The sequence below is a fragment of the Stegostoma tigrinum genome, chromosome X (genome assembly GCF_030684315.1).
Source record: "Stegostoma tigrinum isolate sSteTig4 chromosome X, sSteTig4.hap1, whole genome shotgun sequence".
Classification (NCBI taxonomy): domain Eukaryota; kingdom Metazoa; phylum Chordata; class Chondrichthyes; order Orectolobiformes; family Stegostomatidae; genus Stegostoma; species Stegostoma tigrinum.
The window spans coordinates 9446461-9465765 of record NC_081404.1 but is presented as its reverse complement, the minus strand read 5'-3'; the positions used below and the strand labels follow the sequence as shown (position 1 = coordinate 9465765).

The window sequence follows — 19305 nt, the reverse complement described above, 5'->3', positions numbered from 1 at the left end:
TTCCCTCTTGTTAGACCCCTCACCACCTCCCGCAGACCTAGTCCAGCAGTTTAGGACTTTAGGACCCTACCAGCTTGATCTGTAGTAACGCTGCCGAGCCACTCTTGGTGGTGATCACTGAAATCCCCCACCCAGAGTACATTTTGCACCATTGCCACCTTCAGTGCTTCCTTCAAGTGTTGCTCAACATGGAGGACTAGCCATTCATTGGCTGAAGGAGGATGGTGCGTGGTATTCAGCAGGATGTTTCCATACCCATGTTTAACCTGAAGCCATGAGACTCCATGAGGTCCAGAGTCAATGTTGAGGATGTCCAGGGCAACTCCCTCCCAACTGTAGTCCACTATGTTGCCACCTCTGCTGAGTCTGCACTGCCAGTGGTAAGGACATATCCGGTGATGGTGGCGTCTGAGACATTGCAAGATATGAGTAGTCTGTAAGACTGGTCTCCCAATTTTGGCACTAACCCCCAGATGTTAGTGAGGAGGACTTTGCAGGGTTGACAGGGCTGTCTCTGCCATTGCCTTTTCTGGTGCCTAGGTTAATGCCATGTAGCCCAGCAAGTTTTATTTCTGAGACTTTGTAGTGATTGACGCAACTGAGTAGCTTACTCGGCCATTTCAGAGGGCAATTAAGAGTCAATCACATTGCTATGGGTCTGGAGTCACATGTAGGCCAGACCATGTGAGGATGGCTGATTTCCTTCCCTAGAGGACATTTGTGAATCAGATGGTTTTCCAAAAACCGGCAATGGTTCTACAGTCATCTTTAAACTCTCAATTTCAGATTTTTAAAAAAATTGAATTCAAATTCCACCAATTGCCGTGGTGTAATTCAAACGCAGGCCCCCAGAAAGTTAGCTTAGTCTCTGGATTAATAGTCTAGTGATAACACCACTAGGCCACAACCTCCCTCAAATTTTGTCTACAAATTGTGCTTTTTGAACAAAACAGAATGCATGGGTTTGTTCAATACATTCACATCAGTTATATGACTCTTTGATCTCTTGCTTATAAATTCTGAGTCTGATGCCACCTCTCTCTCTGACACCTGAAGGAGTGAGACTCTGAAACTGGATTATAACCTGGTGTCACATGACTTGTGACTTTTTTGACCTGCTGAAGGTATGACGGCAAATTGTGTAGTGAAGGCCAGAATCAAGAGGGTTGAAAGTTTTGGAGCAATTGTACGGCTGTAAGAGATTAGGAAATGTAAGGCTGGACAAAGATTCGAACACAAGGATGACAATCAAAAATGGAATGCACCGGGGGACTGAAATTAAATGCACGTTTTCAGAGGGTGGGATTTGGTACAGAATAAGAAAAAGGCAGCGGGTGACATATGGTAGGAGGGTGTAGTGATTGGAACCAAGGTGGACTTTGACTATGAGAGTCTTGATTGGGGTTCTTAACCTGGGCCAAATCAGGAAGCCCTGGCTGACCAATATAAACAGGGGATTTAGAATCTCCTCAGTCCTGGGGAGTGACTCCCAGCTGGCTGGCCACAGCTGGTGTACTGTGCTCAAGTAAATAGAGTAATTTGGTGATGGGATACCAGCCTCTGTGCAGTTATTTCAGTGGTACTGAGAGTGGGACATTGTCAGTGGCGACCAGAAGGGTCTCCAGGAAGGACTTAGGACTATCAAAAGGGCCAAAGTCACTTTATGCATAGACCAGGAAGCAATTCTGCAATTTTGCATGGCCTGCCCATTGCCATTTGCTTTCTATGCATAAGTAGAGACAAAAGTCAGGAGGCTGGAGAGTGAAGGAATCATCAAAACAGTGCAGTTTGCAGAATGGGCAGCACCAGATATACTGATTGTGAAGCCAGATGGGTCAGTTTGCCCTTGTGGGGATTTTAAGCAAATGGTAAATAGCTTCTTGCAGGTGGTAGTCGAGGGGAGGGGGGGGACAGGCAGAAGGGTGATTACAACTAGGGCTGAAACCTTTTTGGACCCGGCGAGATGAGATCATCACAGAGCAGCATAATTCTACAAGGAGCAAGAGTGAGTGCTTGTCCAGAGTTAAAGGTTGCTGCCAGATACTGGCCAAATTCCACTAGGATCATCCAGGTGCTTCCAAGATGAAGATGCTGGTGAGATGCTATGTCTGGTAGCAGGCGTCGAATGCCGATATAGCTGCAATGGTGCAGCAGTGTCCAGGGTGCTAACAAGGACAAAAACTGACACCAGTGGTGGCCCCCCCGTTCTTGGGAAAGGCTGAGTAAACCCTGGGCCCAGCTACAAAGAACAAAAAAAATTACAGCACAGGAACAGGCCCCCCAAGCCTGCGCCAAGTGAGAGCCTCTGTCTAAACCTGTCATCTATTTTCTAAGGGTCTGTATCCCTTTGCTCCCTGCCCATCCATGTACCTGTCCAGATACATCTTAAAAGACACTATCGTGTCTGCGTCCATCACCTCCGCTGGCGATGTGTTCCAGGCACCCTCCTTATTTATCACATCCACTTCAATGAGTGCAATGAAAAGTTTGTAATGTTGCCTCTCGGTACAGGGTACCAAGATACAGGATACTTAAGTATGTGTTACAGACATGAAACAATCATAACTAAAAAGTTCAGCATAAGAATGGAGGATTAAGAAGCTTTCTTTTAGAAAGTACTGTAGTCTTTTAACCTAGTCTGTGCCAGCTTTCAGATCACTGGGGTAAGCATGTAGGAAATGCCGGGCATCAATCCTGGAGGTGTCACTTCCCGTCCCCAATAGACACACAGCCGCCCCAGCGTTGGCTTCCACTCTGATCACCTCTGGGATTTGCCTGGACTTATCACCCTCACGCTGGCTTGGCCTGGGGCTTGCCCTCAGGACTCACCTGGACTTGCTGCCCCTGTGCCGGCCCCCTTCTGTCTTCACCTTCACCTCTGGTCAATGGTCCTTTCACAGCCCCAAATGTTCCTAGTCAGTGTGGATGCCTGTTCAAAGTGGCTAGGCACACAAAGCTCATTTGGTAAGCTCAGGGATGACAATTGAGAAGTTGCAGGCATCATTCGTGATACATGGGCCAACGTAAGTATTGGTCACAGACAATAAGACATCATTTACCAGCAAGGAATTTGAGTATTTCCTGAAGTTGAATGGCATTTGGCACGTAACAGCTCCATACTATCCATCAGCCAATGCTCTAGTGAAAGAGAGATCCAAACATTGAAGGCAGGCTTAAAGAAGCAGGTTACAGCCTCGCTCGATACCAAACTCTCCCGGTTCCCATTCGATTACAAGACCACCCCCCGTGCAACAACAGGGATAGCTCCAGCAAAGTTGCTGATTGGGAGAAGACTCCACACCAGGTTAGGCTTGATATACCCAGACAAGGGTGGGGGTTGAGGGTGATACGGCAGCAGAAACGCCAGTGACAACCAAATGCCTCCTCTAAGCAAGAGACAATTTAGTTCGGGGATGAAGTTTGGTGTTGGAACCATGGAAATGGCCCTGTGAGGGTACAGTGTGCAGTGGACTTGAGGTAAGGTCCAATGACTTACAAAGGTCTGGTAGGTGATACAGTCCTGAACAAACATTTGGATCACCTGAAAGCGGTTTCCTCGTAAACAGGTTAGGAGCAAAACATACCTGGCCCATCAGACTAGCCAGACAGCCTCTCGGAAACTGTAGGTTTTCCCCCCTCTTCAGTACTGAAGAAACTATGCAGTCCAAGATGGATGAAGCCTCAATACTGCTGCCGCCAGAAGCCAGAGATGAGCTACGGTCCAGTACATGCCGCCGGTGTCAGAGTCTGAATTGGAGGAATTGAACGTGGAGCGAAAACGTCACAAAGAAAGCTACAAGAGAAAGATCAGGCCTACTTCCCTGGACTTGGGAGGGGCAGGGATGTAATGATTGGAAGCAGGTGGGCCTTGTTGACTACAAGATCCTTGATTTAGGGTTGTTAACCCAGGCCAAATCAGGACAGCCCTGTTGACCAATATAAATAGAATAGTTAGACTCTCCTCAGTTCAGGGGGATTGACTCGGAGCTGGTTGGCTGCAGCCAATGTACTGTAAATAAAAGATGACTTGGTGACATGATACTGGGCCTCTCTGCAGTTATTTCAGAGGGGAAACAACTCTAAGGTAGTTTTCAGAAATGATGTGATTAAGATATGGAAGTGGATTAGTATTTACACAGCTTTAAAAACGTGCACAAAATTTTCAATCCAATAGAAGGCTTTAAACGACTTTGTAAAAATCAATGAGAAAATTTTCTCATTTATCTTATGATTTAAACAAATAACTAGATTGTGATGTCCCTGGGTATAGCTAGAAATAACTGAGTATGTTCTTGATTATTGCAACATACTCTGAAGTGAATTAAGAGGTTGAATATAACGTAAAAACTGAAGCTGTAGGTCTTGTAGAGGTGGATCAAGTTCGGTGGCTACATCTGGTGATGGGCACAAAGTATTGGCATTACAATTAATATTATCAAAAATTCTGTATTCTATTGTTTACATATATGAAAAAATATTTCTGATGCAACTTCACATTGTTAAGTATCAAAATTGTTACGGATATATAGGTTTTGTATTTTAAATGATACATTCAGTTCCTGTGAAGCTTTTGTTTGTGTGAGGGCAAGGGAAGAAAGGATTTTGAATGGCTGAACATCTGGGTGGTAGAATGTTTGCATGCATGAGAGCTGAAATTTAAACCTCAGCAGATGCGATTGTGTCTCAGCCACAAAACTGAACGCCTCCAGCAAATATCACATCTGTACATTCACTGTAGCTATGCCATTTGGCTGAAATCTTAAAAAAAAATTCAAAAATTAAAAAGGAAAGGGAAAGAGTCAGAGTGGGTGTATTGAATGCAAATAGAGAATGACAGGTTACATTACAAATAAGATATCCAATCACTTACACATACTCATTAAACTATAACAGACCTTCCTGTGCGCTGCAGTTCAGGACCACTGTGCCCCACTTGTGGCTCAGGCTCAACATGGCAAGCATTACCATTTGGGATGCCAGGCTGCTTCCGTTTCTCCTATTGTACATGATAGAAGTAGGAGTTAGACTGATAGCACAGTGACTCACTTCTACTTCATGTCTTGTGACTACATGTCTGGATAATCAATGCAGGAACTCTATACAGCTTCAACATGATTAAACACAATCTTGAATAGCCAAGGGTGGTGTTGTGGTAACACTGAGTGATCAGGTAGCACCAGCAAACCAAAGGCTCAAACTTATATTCTAGGGATCTGGTTTCAAATCCTACCAGGGCAGCTGGTGGAATTTAAATTCAATTATTAAAGTCTGAAATTGAAACATAGATTGAGATTTCCCAATTTTGAGTTAGTGATTGTGAGTGATGCTACTTTCACCAACAATAAAGTCTACCAAATCAAATGTCTGTCAAGCACCTGGTCACCTTGGAGGCCTCTCAGTGCACTACTTCTTGGGACAGCAATGTCCCAGCTACTACAAGGTACCAGCAGCCACTGTGAACAGCAATGTCACTTCAGGGAGGGCAGGGTGCTTACTGCTGTGTTTTGTCTGATTCCTGGGTGAGAGTTCCCAATTCGTTATGATCCCTACTGAGGAGCAATGAACTGGCTCCCCTTCTTTATTCAAACCCTCCACTGGCTCCCCTTCTTTATTCAAGCCCTCCACTGGCTCCCCTTCTTTATTCAAACCCTCCCTTAGTTGATCACACAAGAATAATTTAAAAAGGATCTCTTCCCTCATGGATACATTTTCACAGCCCAAATGTAGTTACGTTTTAAAAAGAGGCAATTTAACCAATTTAAAGAAAGAGCAAGCTTATTAGTTATTAAAATACAAGAGAAGTTAACAATACATGACACATACACACAGATTAGAAACGAGATACGAAACTGGAAGGTTAAAAGGGATTATACAAAACAATTTTTCACTTTACGATGAATTAGTTGTGAAATGTTGCAGATGTTAAGATGGCTGTTTCCAGTACTGCTGACTTTGGCAGCTGAACAGTTGTTTGGATGTTCCTGGTTATGAAGCTAACTGAAAGGAGTTTTTCCCAACTTCCTTGAACAATGAAGAAGTCATATTAAGCTTGAAATGTTCACTCTGTTTCTCTCTCCAGATCTTGCCAGACCTGCCAAGTTTCTCAAGCATTTTCTGTTTTTATTCATTTTGTATTGCCTATACTGCCTTGCTCTCAACAATCAGATAGACAGACATTATTTACTTCACCTGCCCTTGCAGGAGTGTCTAGTGGAAGTGCTGAACTGTGCCCCTCTATATATAACTTCAGGACAGCAAAACCTGTATGACAGGGTAGCACAATAGCATACAAGCTCTCTTGCACATGAAGGCCAGGTTCTTAACCCTCCTTCTTGTGTATCCCTGGAAGAGTAAAATATAAACATGTCTTTTGCCCAGAATTCCCTTTCTTTCAATTCACATCATGCCCATAGTCTGGGACATTACCCTTGGGTGACCACACTTCAGTTTTTTTTCAATGGTATCTCTTCCTTTGAAATGTTGTTGTCTGGCATTCCCTTGACACCCTTTAGGTGCAACATTTCATGTTTCCTCTCATGACTCAGTGTGATCCACAAAAGGATTTTAGACAAACACCGAACTTACATTCTCTGCCATTTTTTGGTTTGTATGTCTTGCTTTAAAAAAAAACATGATGCATTTAAAATTTCAACATATCCTACGTAATTTGGGTTCTGACTTATTTTTGTGACGCTTCCTGCCACATGATGAATGAAATGTGAATAAGTTTTATTTCATTACAAAAGGAAGAATATGGTTAAAATTAAACAAATATATTATCACAAATATTAATTCTCTCAGCCTTGATCAATATTGTTTTCTCAGTTCTAACCGGGTCTCTTCAGGTTCTAGTCAGGGTGTCTGACATCAAATGTCATTTGATTTCCTGATAAGGTGGATAATTTTTAAAGATGGTACAGTAGGAGGAACAACCTCCAAGCAGAATAATTTGGTGTTTTGGATTTTAAACATTTTTAAAAAGTTAATGACTTGTGGTCAATATAGACAGATCTCTCCGGGTCCATTTTGGGCATAAATCTCAAAGTATGATTAGTCGGTGATAAACCTAGGGTCTCCTTCTCCACTGTGGAATATAATCTCTATACTGGTAGTTTTTTGGAGACATACTTGATAAGTCCCTCTTTTCCAGATTCATCTTCCTGAAGAATACCCTCTATCCTTTTGTCACTTGTATCAATGGCTACTTTAATTGCTTGTTTGAAGTTTGGAGCTGCAAGCACAGGCTCACTTGTTGAAATGGCCTTCAGATTTTTAAAAGCAGCTTGGCATTTCTCAGTTCATATCATTTTGCTATTTTTGTAGTAGATCTGTCACCAGCATGACTACCAAAAGAACATACAATACAGGAGCAGAATAAAACCATTTCGGCTCTCATTGAACCTGCTCTGCCATTCGATCATAGTTGATATGTTTCTCAACCCCATTCTCCTGCCTGCTCCCCATAACCCTTGATCCCCATACCAATCAAAAACCTATCCATCTTGGATTTAAATTTATTTCATGACTTGGTTTCCACAACCTTCTGCAGTAATGAGTTCCACAAATTCACCACCCTCTGGCTGAAGAAACCCCTTTTCACCTCAGTTCTAAAGGGTCATCCCTTTACTCTGAAGATGTGCCCTTTAGTCCTAATTTCTCCTACTAGCGGAAACAGCTTCATGTCCACTCTATCCACGCTTTTTCAGTATTCTGTATGTTTCAGTGAAATTCTTCCCTCATCCTTCTATACTCAGTTGAGTACAGACCCAGAGTCCTCAACCGCTCCTCATATGACAATCCCTTCAATCCCTGGGATCTTTCTTGTAAACTTCCTTTAGACCCTATCCAAGGCCAACACAATCTTCTCTAGATATGGGGCCCAAAACTTTTCATGACATTCCAAATGTAGTCTGTTCAGAGTCTTATACAGCCCCAGCAGTACATCTCTGATCTTGTATTCTAGCCCTCCTGAAATGAATTACATTGCATTTGCCTTCCTAACTGCCAACTAAACCTGCACGTTAACCTTAAGACAATCCTGAACTAGGACTCAAGGCCTGCTGTGCGTTAGATTTTTGAAGCCTTTCCGCATTAAGAAAATAGTCCACACCTTTGTTCTTAACACCAGAGTGCACAGCCTCACACTTGCCCACATTGTATTCCAACTGCTACTTCTTTGCCCATTCTCATAGGGAGCCCAACTCCTTCTGCAGCCTCCCTGCCTCCTCAAGTCTATCTGTCCCTCCAAATATCTTTGTGTCACCTGCAAACTTAGCAACAATGCCTTTACTTCTTTCATCCAGATCATTAATATAAAATGTGAATAATTGTGGTCCTAACTCTGACCCCTCCCAAACTCCACTAGTTCTCTGGCTGCCATTCTGAAAAATACCCCTTTAACCCCACTCTCTCTGCCTTCTGCCAGTCAGCCAATCCTCTATCCATGCCAGTACCTTGCCCCTTACACCATGGGCTCTTATCTTATTTAGCAGCCTCTGTGTAGCACTTTTTCAAAGGCCTTTTGGAAATCCAAATAGGTGCATTCACAGGTTCTCCTTTGTCTGAATTGCCAGTTAAGACCTCAAAGAATTCTAGATGATTTTTCAGGCATGACTCCCACCTCCCCTTGACAAAGCCATGCTGACTCAAGCCTATTATATCATGTACTTCCAAGTACAATCTCATCCTTGATAATGGACTCTAAAATCTTAAAACTGAGGTAAGGCTAACTGGCTTATAATTCCCATCTTCTGTATCCCTTCTTAAACAGGGTGTTACATTAACCATTTTCCAGTCGTTTGGTACTGTCCACGACTCCAGTGATTCCTGAAAGATCATCACCAATGCCTCCACAATCTCTTCAGCTATTTCCTTCAGAATGCTGGGGTGTACTCCATCTGGTCCGGGTGATTCATCCATCTTCAGACCTTTCAGCATCCCCAGCACCTTCTCTTTAGTATTGGCCATGGTACTTAGCTCTGCTCCTTTACTCTTGAAGTTCTATTATGCTACTGGTGTCTTCCACTATGAGAACTGATACAAAGTACCTATTGAGTTCCTCTGCCATTTCTTTGTTCCCTAATATTACTTCTCCAACTTCATTTTCCAGCAGTCCAGTGTCCAATTTTACCTTTCATTTGTTTAAAAATCTATTGCAATCTTGTTTTATATGACTAGCTAGCTTACCCTCATATTACATCTTCTCCCCCCTTTTGCTTTTTTTAAGTTATCCTCTGTTGATTTTTGAAGATTTCCCAATCCTTTAGCTTCCCACGTACAAGAAAGAGATGGATAGAGCTCTTAAAGATAGTGGAATCGAGGGTTATGGGGATAAGGCAGGGACAGGATACTGATTGTGGATGATCAGCCATGATCATAAGGAATGGTGGTGCTGGCTCGAAGGATCGAATGGCCTACTCCTGCACCTATCATCTATTGTCTATTGTCACTAATTTTCACCACATTGAATTCTTTTGCTTTTATATTGTCTCTGCCTTCCCTTATCAATCATGGTTGACTCATCCTCCCCTTAGTATGTTTCTTTTTCCTTGATGAATTTCTGCTGTGCCTCCTGAATTACCCCCAGAAACTCCTGCCACTGCTGCTCCACCATCTTCCCTGCTTGGCTCCCCTTCCAATCAACTCTGGTCAGCTCCTCTCTCATGTCTCTGCAGTTACCTTTACTCAATTATAACACTGACGTCTCATTCCAGTTTGTCCCCCTCAAACTGCAGGATGAATTCCATTATATTATGTTTACTGTCTGTACGAGTTTTTCACCTTAGGCTCCCTAAACAAGTCTGCCTCATTACATATCACCAATTCCAGAATTGCCTGTTCCCTAGTGGGCTCAACCACAAGTTGCTCCAACCTTTTGGACAAACATGTTCTTAAGAATCTCATGATTTCCCGTTTGTTGTGGGAATGAGGAATTGTGCTGCTATTCTAGTTTTGTGGCCCTGAGCTGTACTTGTCTTCAACTCAATACATGTCCTTGATAGGTCACATAGGACCAAGTTCACTCAGACCTTGTGAGATTGACTATTAGGCTAACTGACTGTATTTTCCAGAAGAGGGATTCCAGTTGATCAAAGTGCATTTCTTGGGTGTCATTGTACACCAAGTCATCTGGGTACACTACAAAATCAGATAAACCTGCCACTGTTTGGGTCATTAGCCTTTGAAAAGGTGGCCGGGTATTTTGCAGTCCAAATGGCAAAACCAAACACTTGCAGAAACTACCTGGAGGAACGAAGGCACAAATATTCTTTGTGTGGATAGTCAAGGGAACTTGTTGGTACCCCTTGAAAAAATATATCTTGGTAATATAGGCTGTTTTACCTATCCTGTCTATGCAACATTCCAGCCAGCGTATTGGGTATGAGTTGACTCTGATTACTGCATTAACTTTTCAGTAGTCAATGCAGAGCCATCCAGCTTGGGCACAAGTACAGCTGAGGAGCTCCAGCTACTGCAACTGGGCTCCATTAGTTGGTGCTCTAGTATGTTGTTAATCTCCTCTTAAAACTGGGCCAGCTTTTCTGGGCCTAACCTACAGGGATGTTAGCTTATGGAAGAGACCTTTCCCACATCCACATCATGTGGAGCTAGGACGGTGCAGTCTGGCTTGTCTCTCTATTCAGCCAAGGTAGGTCTGCTCACAGCTCTGCATGTGGGTGAGCAAATAAAGACTCTTACGTTTGCTCGTATTTTTGTATTAGTAAATCAAAAAGTAGAGAGCTAAGTGTGGACCCACACCTCCCTTTAATTCATCCTTGCTACTACCCTCACTCTCTAGATTTGATGGCAATGGGACAGATGACTACCTGCTTGTCCCCTTCTCGGTGGTGGTATTGTTTTATCACATTGACAAGTACCTTTGATATTTTTCCATTATCTAGGGTTATTTTCACACATTACATTCACACAGATAATTCACATTTACCCAAGCTTCTCGGCTACTGTATACAGGCCATTGAGCCAGGCCTGCAAGGGTTCACCTGCTGTTGGTAGGTACATTAACACAGTATCCTAAGTTTCTCTATGTCATTCCCTTACCCTTCGGATTCTTTTTCTCCCTTTTCCCTCTCTTGTTCCAGGTTAGTTCCCTTTCTCTCCTTTCTTTTTGTCTTCTCCTCTATCTTGTTCACTTTCATTTCTTCTCTCTTTCTCCTATTCCCCATCTTCTCCCCTTCTCACATTCTCTTTCTCCACTCTCTCCCTGTCACATTCCCTTTCTCTGCTTTCTCAATTTCTGATGTGGCAAGAAGGATGTAGGTATCTCTCTGGTGTCATCCTGCCCAATTAAGTGCCCTCCCTGCTACTTTCTCCACCACTTTTTGTCAAGAGAAAATCCTATTCTGAGGATCAGTAATGTTGATGGTGAGAATAGTATCAGGTGTCATAAAAACCCATCTATTCAGTAATGTCCTTCAGGGAAGGAAATCTATCTTCCTTACCTGGTCTGGCTAACATGTGACTCCAGGTCTACTGCAATGTGGTTGACTATTAACTGCCCTCTGAAATGGTTCAGCAAACCACTCAGTCCAAGGGCAAGTGGGAATGGGCAAGAAGTGCTGGTCTTGCCAATGACATCATTCCAAGACAGAATAAATCATGTAAAAAGTAATCTTCAATTTTTAAATTAATTCAAGGCTGAGTGTTTTCTCACTCCCTCTTTAATGGGTAAATTCTGCTCACTGTATCCCACTGTTGTTATAGCACTGTGGTTATCAGCGTAATTTGCCAGTGTCACATATTGGTTCTGCTGGCAATACCTATGAGTAGCTTCTTAAAGGATTTCAGTGATAGCAAGGGAAAAAGCATACCTGAGATGGAACATTTTTTGGTGGCTCGATTCGGATGGAAGGGTCCCATTCACCTGGGGGCAAAACAGTCACCTGATCAAGAAATTCATCAATCCCAGCAAGAAGGTCGCTCCGATCCTTAGCTTTGTAGGCAACATCATGAAAGATCTGAAATGGAGGAAAAACAATGATTTTTCCAATTAGCTTGGCTCTCTGAGGAAGCAATATAATTTGTGCCAATCTGTATTTTCTCCACAGCCCTGCAAATGGTTTCTATTCCGATAATAATCCAATTCTCTTTTGAAAATCACAACTTAATCTGCCTTCAGTACACACTAAGGCTGGGCATTCCAGAGCCTAACGACTCAATGTGTAACAGATTTTCCTTGTTTCCATTGCTTCTTTCACTAATTTAACTCTGTTCTTTCTGGCTCTCAATCGTTCCATAACAGTGATTGTTAGACTGAAGATCCAAAGGTCCCGGGTTGACAGAATACACAGGATGTTTCCATTGTAGTGTTTCTTTAGGGCTCCTGTGACTCAATGATAATGTCCTTACCTCTAGATCAAGGGGCCTCAGTTCAAGTCCCACCTGCTCAAGAGGTATGTACTAACATCTCTGAACAGGTTGATTAGAAAACATCAACTCTGACCCTTCATGATTTCAAGTGACTCAATAAAATCTCTAAAATGTTCTATTCTCCCAGGTGAATAACAAAGAAACAAAGAAACCTACAGCACAGGAACAGGCCCTTTGGCCCTCCAAGCCTGTGCCGATCAAGATCCTCTGTCTAACCTGTCATCTATTTTCTAACGGTCTGTGTCCATTTGCTCCCTGCCCATCCATGTACCTGTCCAAATGTATCTTAAAAGACGCTAACGTGTCTGCGTCTACCACCTCCGCTGGCAACGCGTTCCAGGCACCCACCACCCTGTGTAAAGAACTTTCCACGCATATCTCCCTTAAACTTTCCTCCTCTCACTTTGAACTCATGACCCCTAGTAATTGAGTCCCCCACTCTGGGAAAAAGCTTTTTGCTATCCCCCCTGTCTATACCCCTCATGATTTTGTAGACCTCAATCAGGTCCCCCCTGAATCTCCGTCTTTTCAATGAAAATAATCCTAATCTATTCAACCTCTCTTCATTGCTAGCACCCTCCATACCAGGCAACATCCTGGTGAACCTCCTCTGCACCCTCTCCAAAGCATCCACATCCTTTTGGTAATGTGGCGACCAGAACTGTACACAGTACTCTAAATGTGGCCGAACCAAAGTCCTATACAACTGCAACATGACCTGCCATATGAGAACAGGGAGTGTGAAGGAAATTTTAGAATTACTGAGCCATAGAAAGGAAATGATTGCTGTTGTACAGGTAAATAAAAGCCATCATTTTCTGGATTACCAGTAGTTATGCTTGATGCTTTTCATTTGACCCCAGTATCAAAAGAAAAAAAAATCACAGTGTGACAAGACTATGGCTTCAAGAGGTGTATTTTGTTCTAGTTTTTTTTAAAATGAAGAAAGATTCAGACAGAGGTTTAGAGAGATTATGGGAACTGCAGATGCTGGAGAATCCAAGATAACAAAGTGTGAAGCTGGATGAACACAGCAGGCCAAGCAGCATCTCAGGAGCACAAAAGCTGACGTTCCGGGCCTAGACCCTTCATCAGAGAGGGGGATGGGGAGAGGATTCTGGAATAAATAGGGAGAGGGGGGGGAGGTGGATTGAAGATGGATAGAGGAGAAGATAGGTGGGGAGGTAGGGAGGGGATAGGTCAGTCTGGGGAGGATAGACAGGTCAAGGGGGTGGGGTGAGGTTAGTAGGTAGGAAATGGAGGTGCAGCTTGAGGTGGGAGGAGGGGTAGGTGAGAGGAAGAACAGGTTAGGCAGGCAGGGACGAGCTGGGCTAGTTTTGGGATGCGGTGGGGGAAGGGGAGATTTTGAAGCTGGTGAAATCCACATTGATACCATTGGGCTGCAGGGTTCCCAAGCGGAATACGAGTTGCTGCTCCTGAAACCTAGGGGTGGCATCATTATGGCACTGCAGGAAGCCACACCAGGTACAGCGGATGCAGTATACCACACTGGCGGATGTGCAGGTGAACATCTGCTTGATGTGGGAAGTCATCTTGGGGCCTGGGATGGGGGTGAGGGAGATGGTGTGGGGGCAAGTGTAACACTTCCTGTGGTTACAGGGGAAAGTGCCGGGTGTGGTGGGGTTGGAGGGGAGTGTGGAGCGGACAAGGGAGTCACGGAGAGAGTGGTCCCTCCGGAAGGCAGACAAGGGTGGGGATGGAAAAATGTCTTTGGTGGTGGGGTCGGATTGCAGGTGGCGGAAGTGTCAGAGGATGATGCGTTGTATCCGGAGGTTGGTGGGGTGGTATGTGAGGATGAGGGGAATTCTCTTTTGGCGGTTATTGCGAGGGCGGGGTGTGAGGGATGAGGTGTGGGAAATGCAGGAGACATGGTCAAGGGTGTCCTCGACCACTGCTGGGGGTGGGGTGGGTGGAGACGGAGAGATGGTGCGGCCCTTGAAGAATGACGACATCTGGGATGTGCGGGAGTGGAATGCCTCATCCTGGGGGCAGATGCGAAGGAATAGGGGATGGAATTTTTGCAGGAAGGTGGGTGGGAGGAGGTATAGAGAAGCTTGAAGCTTGAAACTTGAAGCTAATAAAGTAAACCGCTTTTGAGACCTTGGGGATTTTTTTAAAGTTGGAACAAAAGAAGTAGCATAAAAGGGTGTGTATTGGAGGATAAGACTAAGGGTTTTAAACTGAAGCCATCTTTGTATAATCAATGGTTCATTTTTTTGAAGGAGGGAGATGTGACTTTAAAAGGTTATTTCATCTTGGCTTTTTATGAAGAGGGTTTGTAAGGCAGAGGCACGCAACATTCTACCAGAACTACGAGAGTAAACAATACTGAGGTCTTTCGGTCTTCTTATTTAAAAACAAGTTGCAACAATGGAAACAGCCCGAATGGGTGCAGCCAGCTGACAAAGACCAGGCTTTCTAGTCTTTTTTTTAAAGCTTCAGCATCAGAAGCTGTTTGGGGGTCTCAAAAGAGTTGGAATGTTCAGTAAATAATTCCTAGCTGCTACTTTCTCTGAAATCTCTCATTGGTTTACCCTCCTGGATTGGCCAATTGCATGTAAGAATCCGTTTCTGAATTTGACTTTTTGCCAAAGGGTGTGGTTCTGGGATGTTACTTGAAATAACTGCACAGAAGCCAGTATCCCATCACCAAGTCACCCCTTATTTACTTGTGCACAATTCACTGGTTCCAGCCAGCTCAGAGTCAGTCCCCAGGACTGAGGAGATTCAAATAACTTGTTTATATTGGTCAGCCAGAGCTTTCCTGTTTGGGGTTGGTGTCCTGGGCCAATCAAGGATCTCGTGATCAACTACATGCAGCTGGTTCCAATCATTGCATCCCCACCACACCAAGTCCAGGGATATAGGCCTGGTCTTTCTCTTGTAGCTTTTTTTGCAACATCTTTGCCCCAGGTCCAGTCCTCTGGCTTGGACTCTGACACGGCTGGTGTGTACCAGACTGGAATGGATGATACCCTACATGACAGTCTTGTATATTGATATACATCCTTATGGGCATTAAATTGTAGTGTACTTCTGGGATTCCTCATCCAGTCACAATTGCAGGTAGGCATGGCTCATGTCCAGCTTCATAAAGGACAGCCCCACTGCCAACTTTGTGTACAAGCCCTCTGTGCAAGGGATCAGGTATTTATCCAGCTGTGATAAGCAGTTTACTGTTTGATTCAAATCCCCACAAAAGGTGAACTGAGCCATCAGGCTTCACAATCAGTATGACCCATGCTACCCATTCTGCAAACTGTACTGGTTTGATGATTCCTTCACTCTCCAGCTTCCTGAGTGCCACCTCTACTTTTGCCTGCAAGGCAGATGGCACAAGGCAGAAATCTCGGAATTGCTTTCTGGTCAACAGGTAAAGTGACCTGTCCCCTTTTAATACTTCCAAACCCTTCCTGAAATACCCCTGGGAACTTCACTAGGACTTCACTGAGGCAGCCATTTTCTAATCAAAAAACTGTTGAGCCAATCAAGGTGAATCTTTCTCAACCAATTCCACCCCAATAGGCTTGGGCCTGAGCCTTTTGCTACTACCAGTGGTAACTGCACCAACTGTTTCTCATAGGGGACCGGAACCAAAGTTGTACCCTTAATCTGCAACTGTTTCCCAGCGTATGTTCTCAGTCTCACTAAGGTCTTGTGCAAACTTAAAGGCTGGTGTTCTGAGTAATCTTGTTAAAGACAGATTCTGCAACCAGTATCACAGTTCACCAGTATCGACCTCCATGGGAACTGGGTGACCATTTAACCAAACATTAATTTTAGAATTGCTTCTTATTTGGATGTTGCTAAGCAATGTAATCGTTCCAAGCCACATGCAGTGGGGCTTTCCAGAGTCTGCATTCTCCTGGAGTACTTGCCTAAGAGACTTCTTACTCAAGACAGGTCTTGTAAGACTCTTTTGCTGTCTAGAGTCTGCATACCAGCAGCAACTACAATGGCTTGTTGGCCCAAATCCTGAAGAATGTTTTAGCCACATGGCCGAGGTCTGGCTTTGTTGTGTGGTTCGCCGTGGTCTCTCAGCTCAGGCTGTGCCCTGTGAGAGTCTCTGCAATTGCCTATACTCGTGTGGTGATCCCCAAGTTCAGTTGGACAGCTGAGGGAGTCCACTTCCATTGGGATGCCCTGTAGCTCTCATGTTCCACTTGCTGCTTTTTCTGATGACAATACCAGCCGTAGAGCAAATTTAAAATCCAGTTGGGCTTCAGCTAGTAGGTGTATCTTCATAGTTACATCATTAATCCCACATAGCAAACAAACAGTCTCTCAGCATCTCATTCAGGGTTAACACAAAATCACATGCCTCTGCCAGTCGTCATAGCCTCGTCAAAAATCCCGATAGAGATTCCGGCAACTCTCTAACAGCTGAATAAAAGCAACAGTGTCTCACAATTAGAGATGCTTTGGGGTCACAATATTCCTTAACCAACTCCGTCACCTCTTGGAAGGCTTTAGGGTCTGGTGCCTCTGGGAAAGCTAGGCCCCTAATATCCAGAATTGCTGCAAGTCTGCAAGCAGTCAAAAGGATTACTCATTCCTTTTCATCTGTCCAATGTCATTTGTCATTATCACATCTTTTCTTCGATAGCAGGATCAAACGAGTCAAGCTTCCCACATAAAAGCATGATGCCAGAAATGTTTACCCGATTCCAAGATGAATCTGTTGCAAGCAAATGTTCTTCAGGCACATCCTGTCTCCCGTTGCCCTTGACATAACTGCATAGAGGTCAATATCCTGTCACCAAGCCACCCTTTATTTAATTGTACCTAGCACACTGGCTATGGCCAGCCAGCTCGGAGTCAGTTCCCTGGATTGAGGAGATTCTAATCTCCTGGTTATATTGGTCAGCCAGGGCTCCTTGATTGGCCCATTCAAGGATCTCATGGTCAACAAGATCCAGCTGGTTCCAATCACTACATTGTTTTCTTGAAACTGGTAATTTGTAATCGGCACTGCATATTTTATTCAATTAAGTTTTCCAATAGTTAAAATATTCTAAATTTGTAATTTTACTTGTATTTTAACTATTGTGTTTAGATTAATTGTGTTTTGCTTAATGTCGAGTAGCTTGACCAGTCGCTTCACATCTGGAACACGTTCTTCACATCTACCGTTAAAGTAAGAAAAAGTTAGAGTCTAGGCCACTTAAAATATTTTGGGCAGGTCTGGTCTGATCCATAACACTCTGAAGAGTCATTTCAGACTCAAAATGTTAACTCTGTTTCTCCCTCCACAGATGCTACCAGGCCTGGTGAGTTTCTCTAGCATCTTCTGCCTTTGTTTCAGATCTCCAGCACCTGCAGTATTTGTTTTTAATAAGTTGAGATATATTGACATATTCAAAATATGTGCAATTGAATGGTGTCATATTAATCCTGGTTGGTGGACTAATACTCAGTGAAGTAGTTATTAGGTGAGGTTTCTATCTGTCACCCTGAAGGAAGTTCTGCTTCAGACAGCTATCAGCCAATCTGACTGGCCAACTGCTCCGTAGTTTCAGCAGTGCCCTCATGAGCAGTGCCCTGCAAATCAGTCCTGGAGCCAGGATGGAGGTATGTATGGGGCAGGGATTGAAGGGGAGGTCTGGTGTGGTGGGGGAAGAGTGGAGAGAGGGGAGGAGGGCTCTGAGCAAGAACTTACTTCATCAGTCATTATAGTGGCCATAGACCTGCCAATCTCATGGTACTGTTGAGCTTTGCCAACCGGTCCCAGCAAAATGAAAAGAAATCTGCAAGAAAGAAAGATTTCATTATTAATTGTAGAGTTTAGGATTTCCTGGTAACCTACTGAGCACAAAAAATAAAGTAATCACAAACTGTAATCACCAATGTATCAGTCACAAGTTGTAGATCATTTCAATGTGAAGTTTTTGGTCTTTCAGAGAATTGACAAATATGGGGAGTAGACAGTCAAGTGTATTTGGAATACAATAATAGCCTTGATCATATTAAATAGCCTTGACCATATTTAATTGTGGACAAGGCATAATGGGTTGTATGCTCAACTTCTGCTTCATTTTCTGACATTCTCATGAAATATTTACTGTGCTTTCTATGTAAGAGCAAGTGAACATAGAGAATAAAAGTTTACAAAAATGACAGACTACGAGATAGCATAGTCAACAACTTATTTAGGACAATTGTTCAATACAGAAAATCTTTTACACTCTGTGTTCAACTGAATTGTCTATTATCACTTAGTTGTGCAGAAGTTGAATATTGCTGTAAAGTGAGACATATTGAGAAAGCGTACTAAAGAGTATACTAAAGGTTGCAGTAATAACCAACTTAACATAATCAATTGAGTTTGGAATGTGGCTCATTTACACAAGAAGTGACATCATTTACACAAGAAGTGACATATGCAAGGACCTGCTCCCTGCTAAAGTAATGCGTTCAGACCTTGCACCTCTTTTTACTTATCTGGAAGCGTGAGGATCCTATATTTCGTCACTGTTTTGTTGATGGCAACCCCTCATCCAGAAGTGACTTGCCATGCAAATCAATACCCTGTTCTTCTTTAGTATAAATTGTTGTGACCATTTCAAATTTGGCATTCTTGCATTTTGTCATCAGCAATCTCTCGCTAACCAGTAAGATTGTTCACCTCGGAAATTCTGTCACTGGCCATGGGTTCTGTGGGTCCTCATGAGCTGATGAGCCCACTCCTAGAGCCATATTTCCCACCATACATTTGGCAGGTGTTTCCAGGCAGTGGAATTGGTCTTTGGCCTTAAAATCACTGGCATTCCTTTCTCCGCTCCCTTTCCTATACTTCCTCTTGCCAACAGGTGCTCTTGAAGAATTGTGTCTTTTCATACAAGGAGCTTCCTTCAAGTTGGTTTCTTCTCAACAAGGGTCTCCCATGCGTCGACATTT

General features: G+C 43.6%; 1 protein-coding gene across 8 annotated transcripts in view; it reads right to left on the bottom strand.

Annotated features, from left to right (window-relative positions):
• The window catches only part of LOC125448266 (electroneutral sodium bicarbonate exchanger 1-like), a 383257-nt gene that overhangs the window by 120670 nt on the left and 243282 nt on the right, over positions 1-19305 (bottom strand). For all 8 annotated transcript variants that reach the window (XM_059643484.1, XM_048523424.2, XM_048523426.2 and 5 more), the window contains 3 exons: positions 18068-18155; positions 11829-11975; positions 4896-4996 (listed from right to left, as the gene is read on the bottom strand). In XM_059643484.1, coding sequence (XP_059499467.1) covers positions 4896-4996; positions 11829-11975; positions 18068-18155 — 336 coding nt within the window. The remainder of the gene's footprint in view (positions 1-4895; positions 4997-11828; positions 11976-18067; positions 18156-19305) is intronic.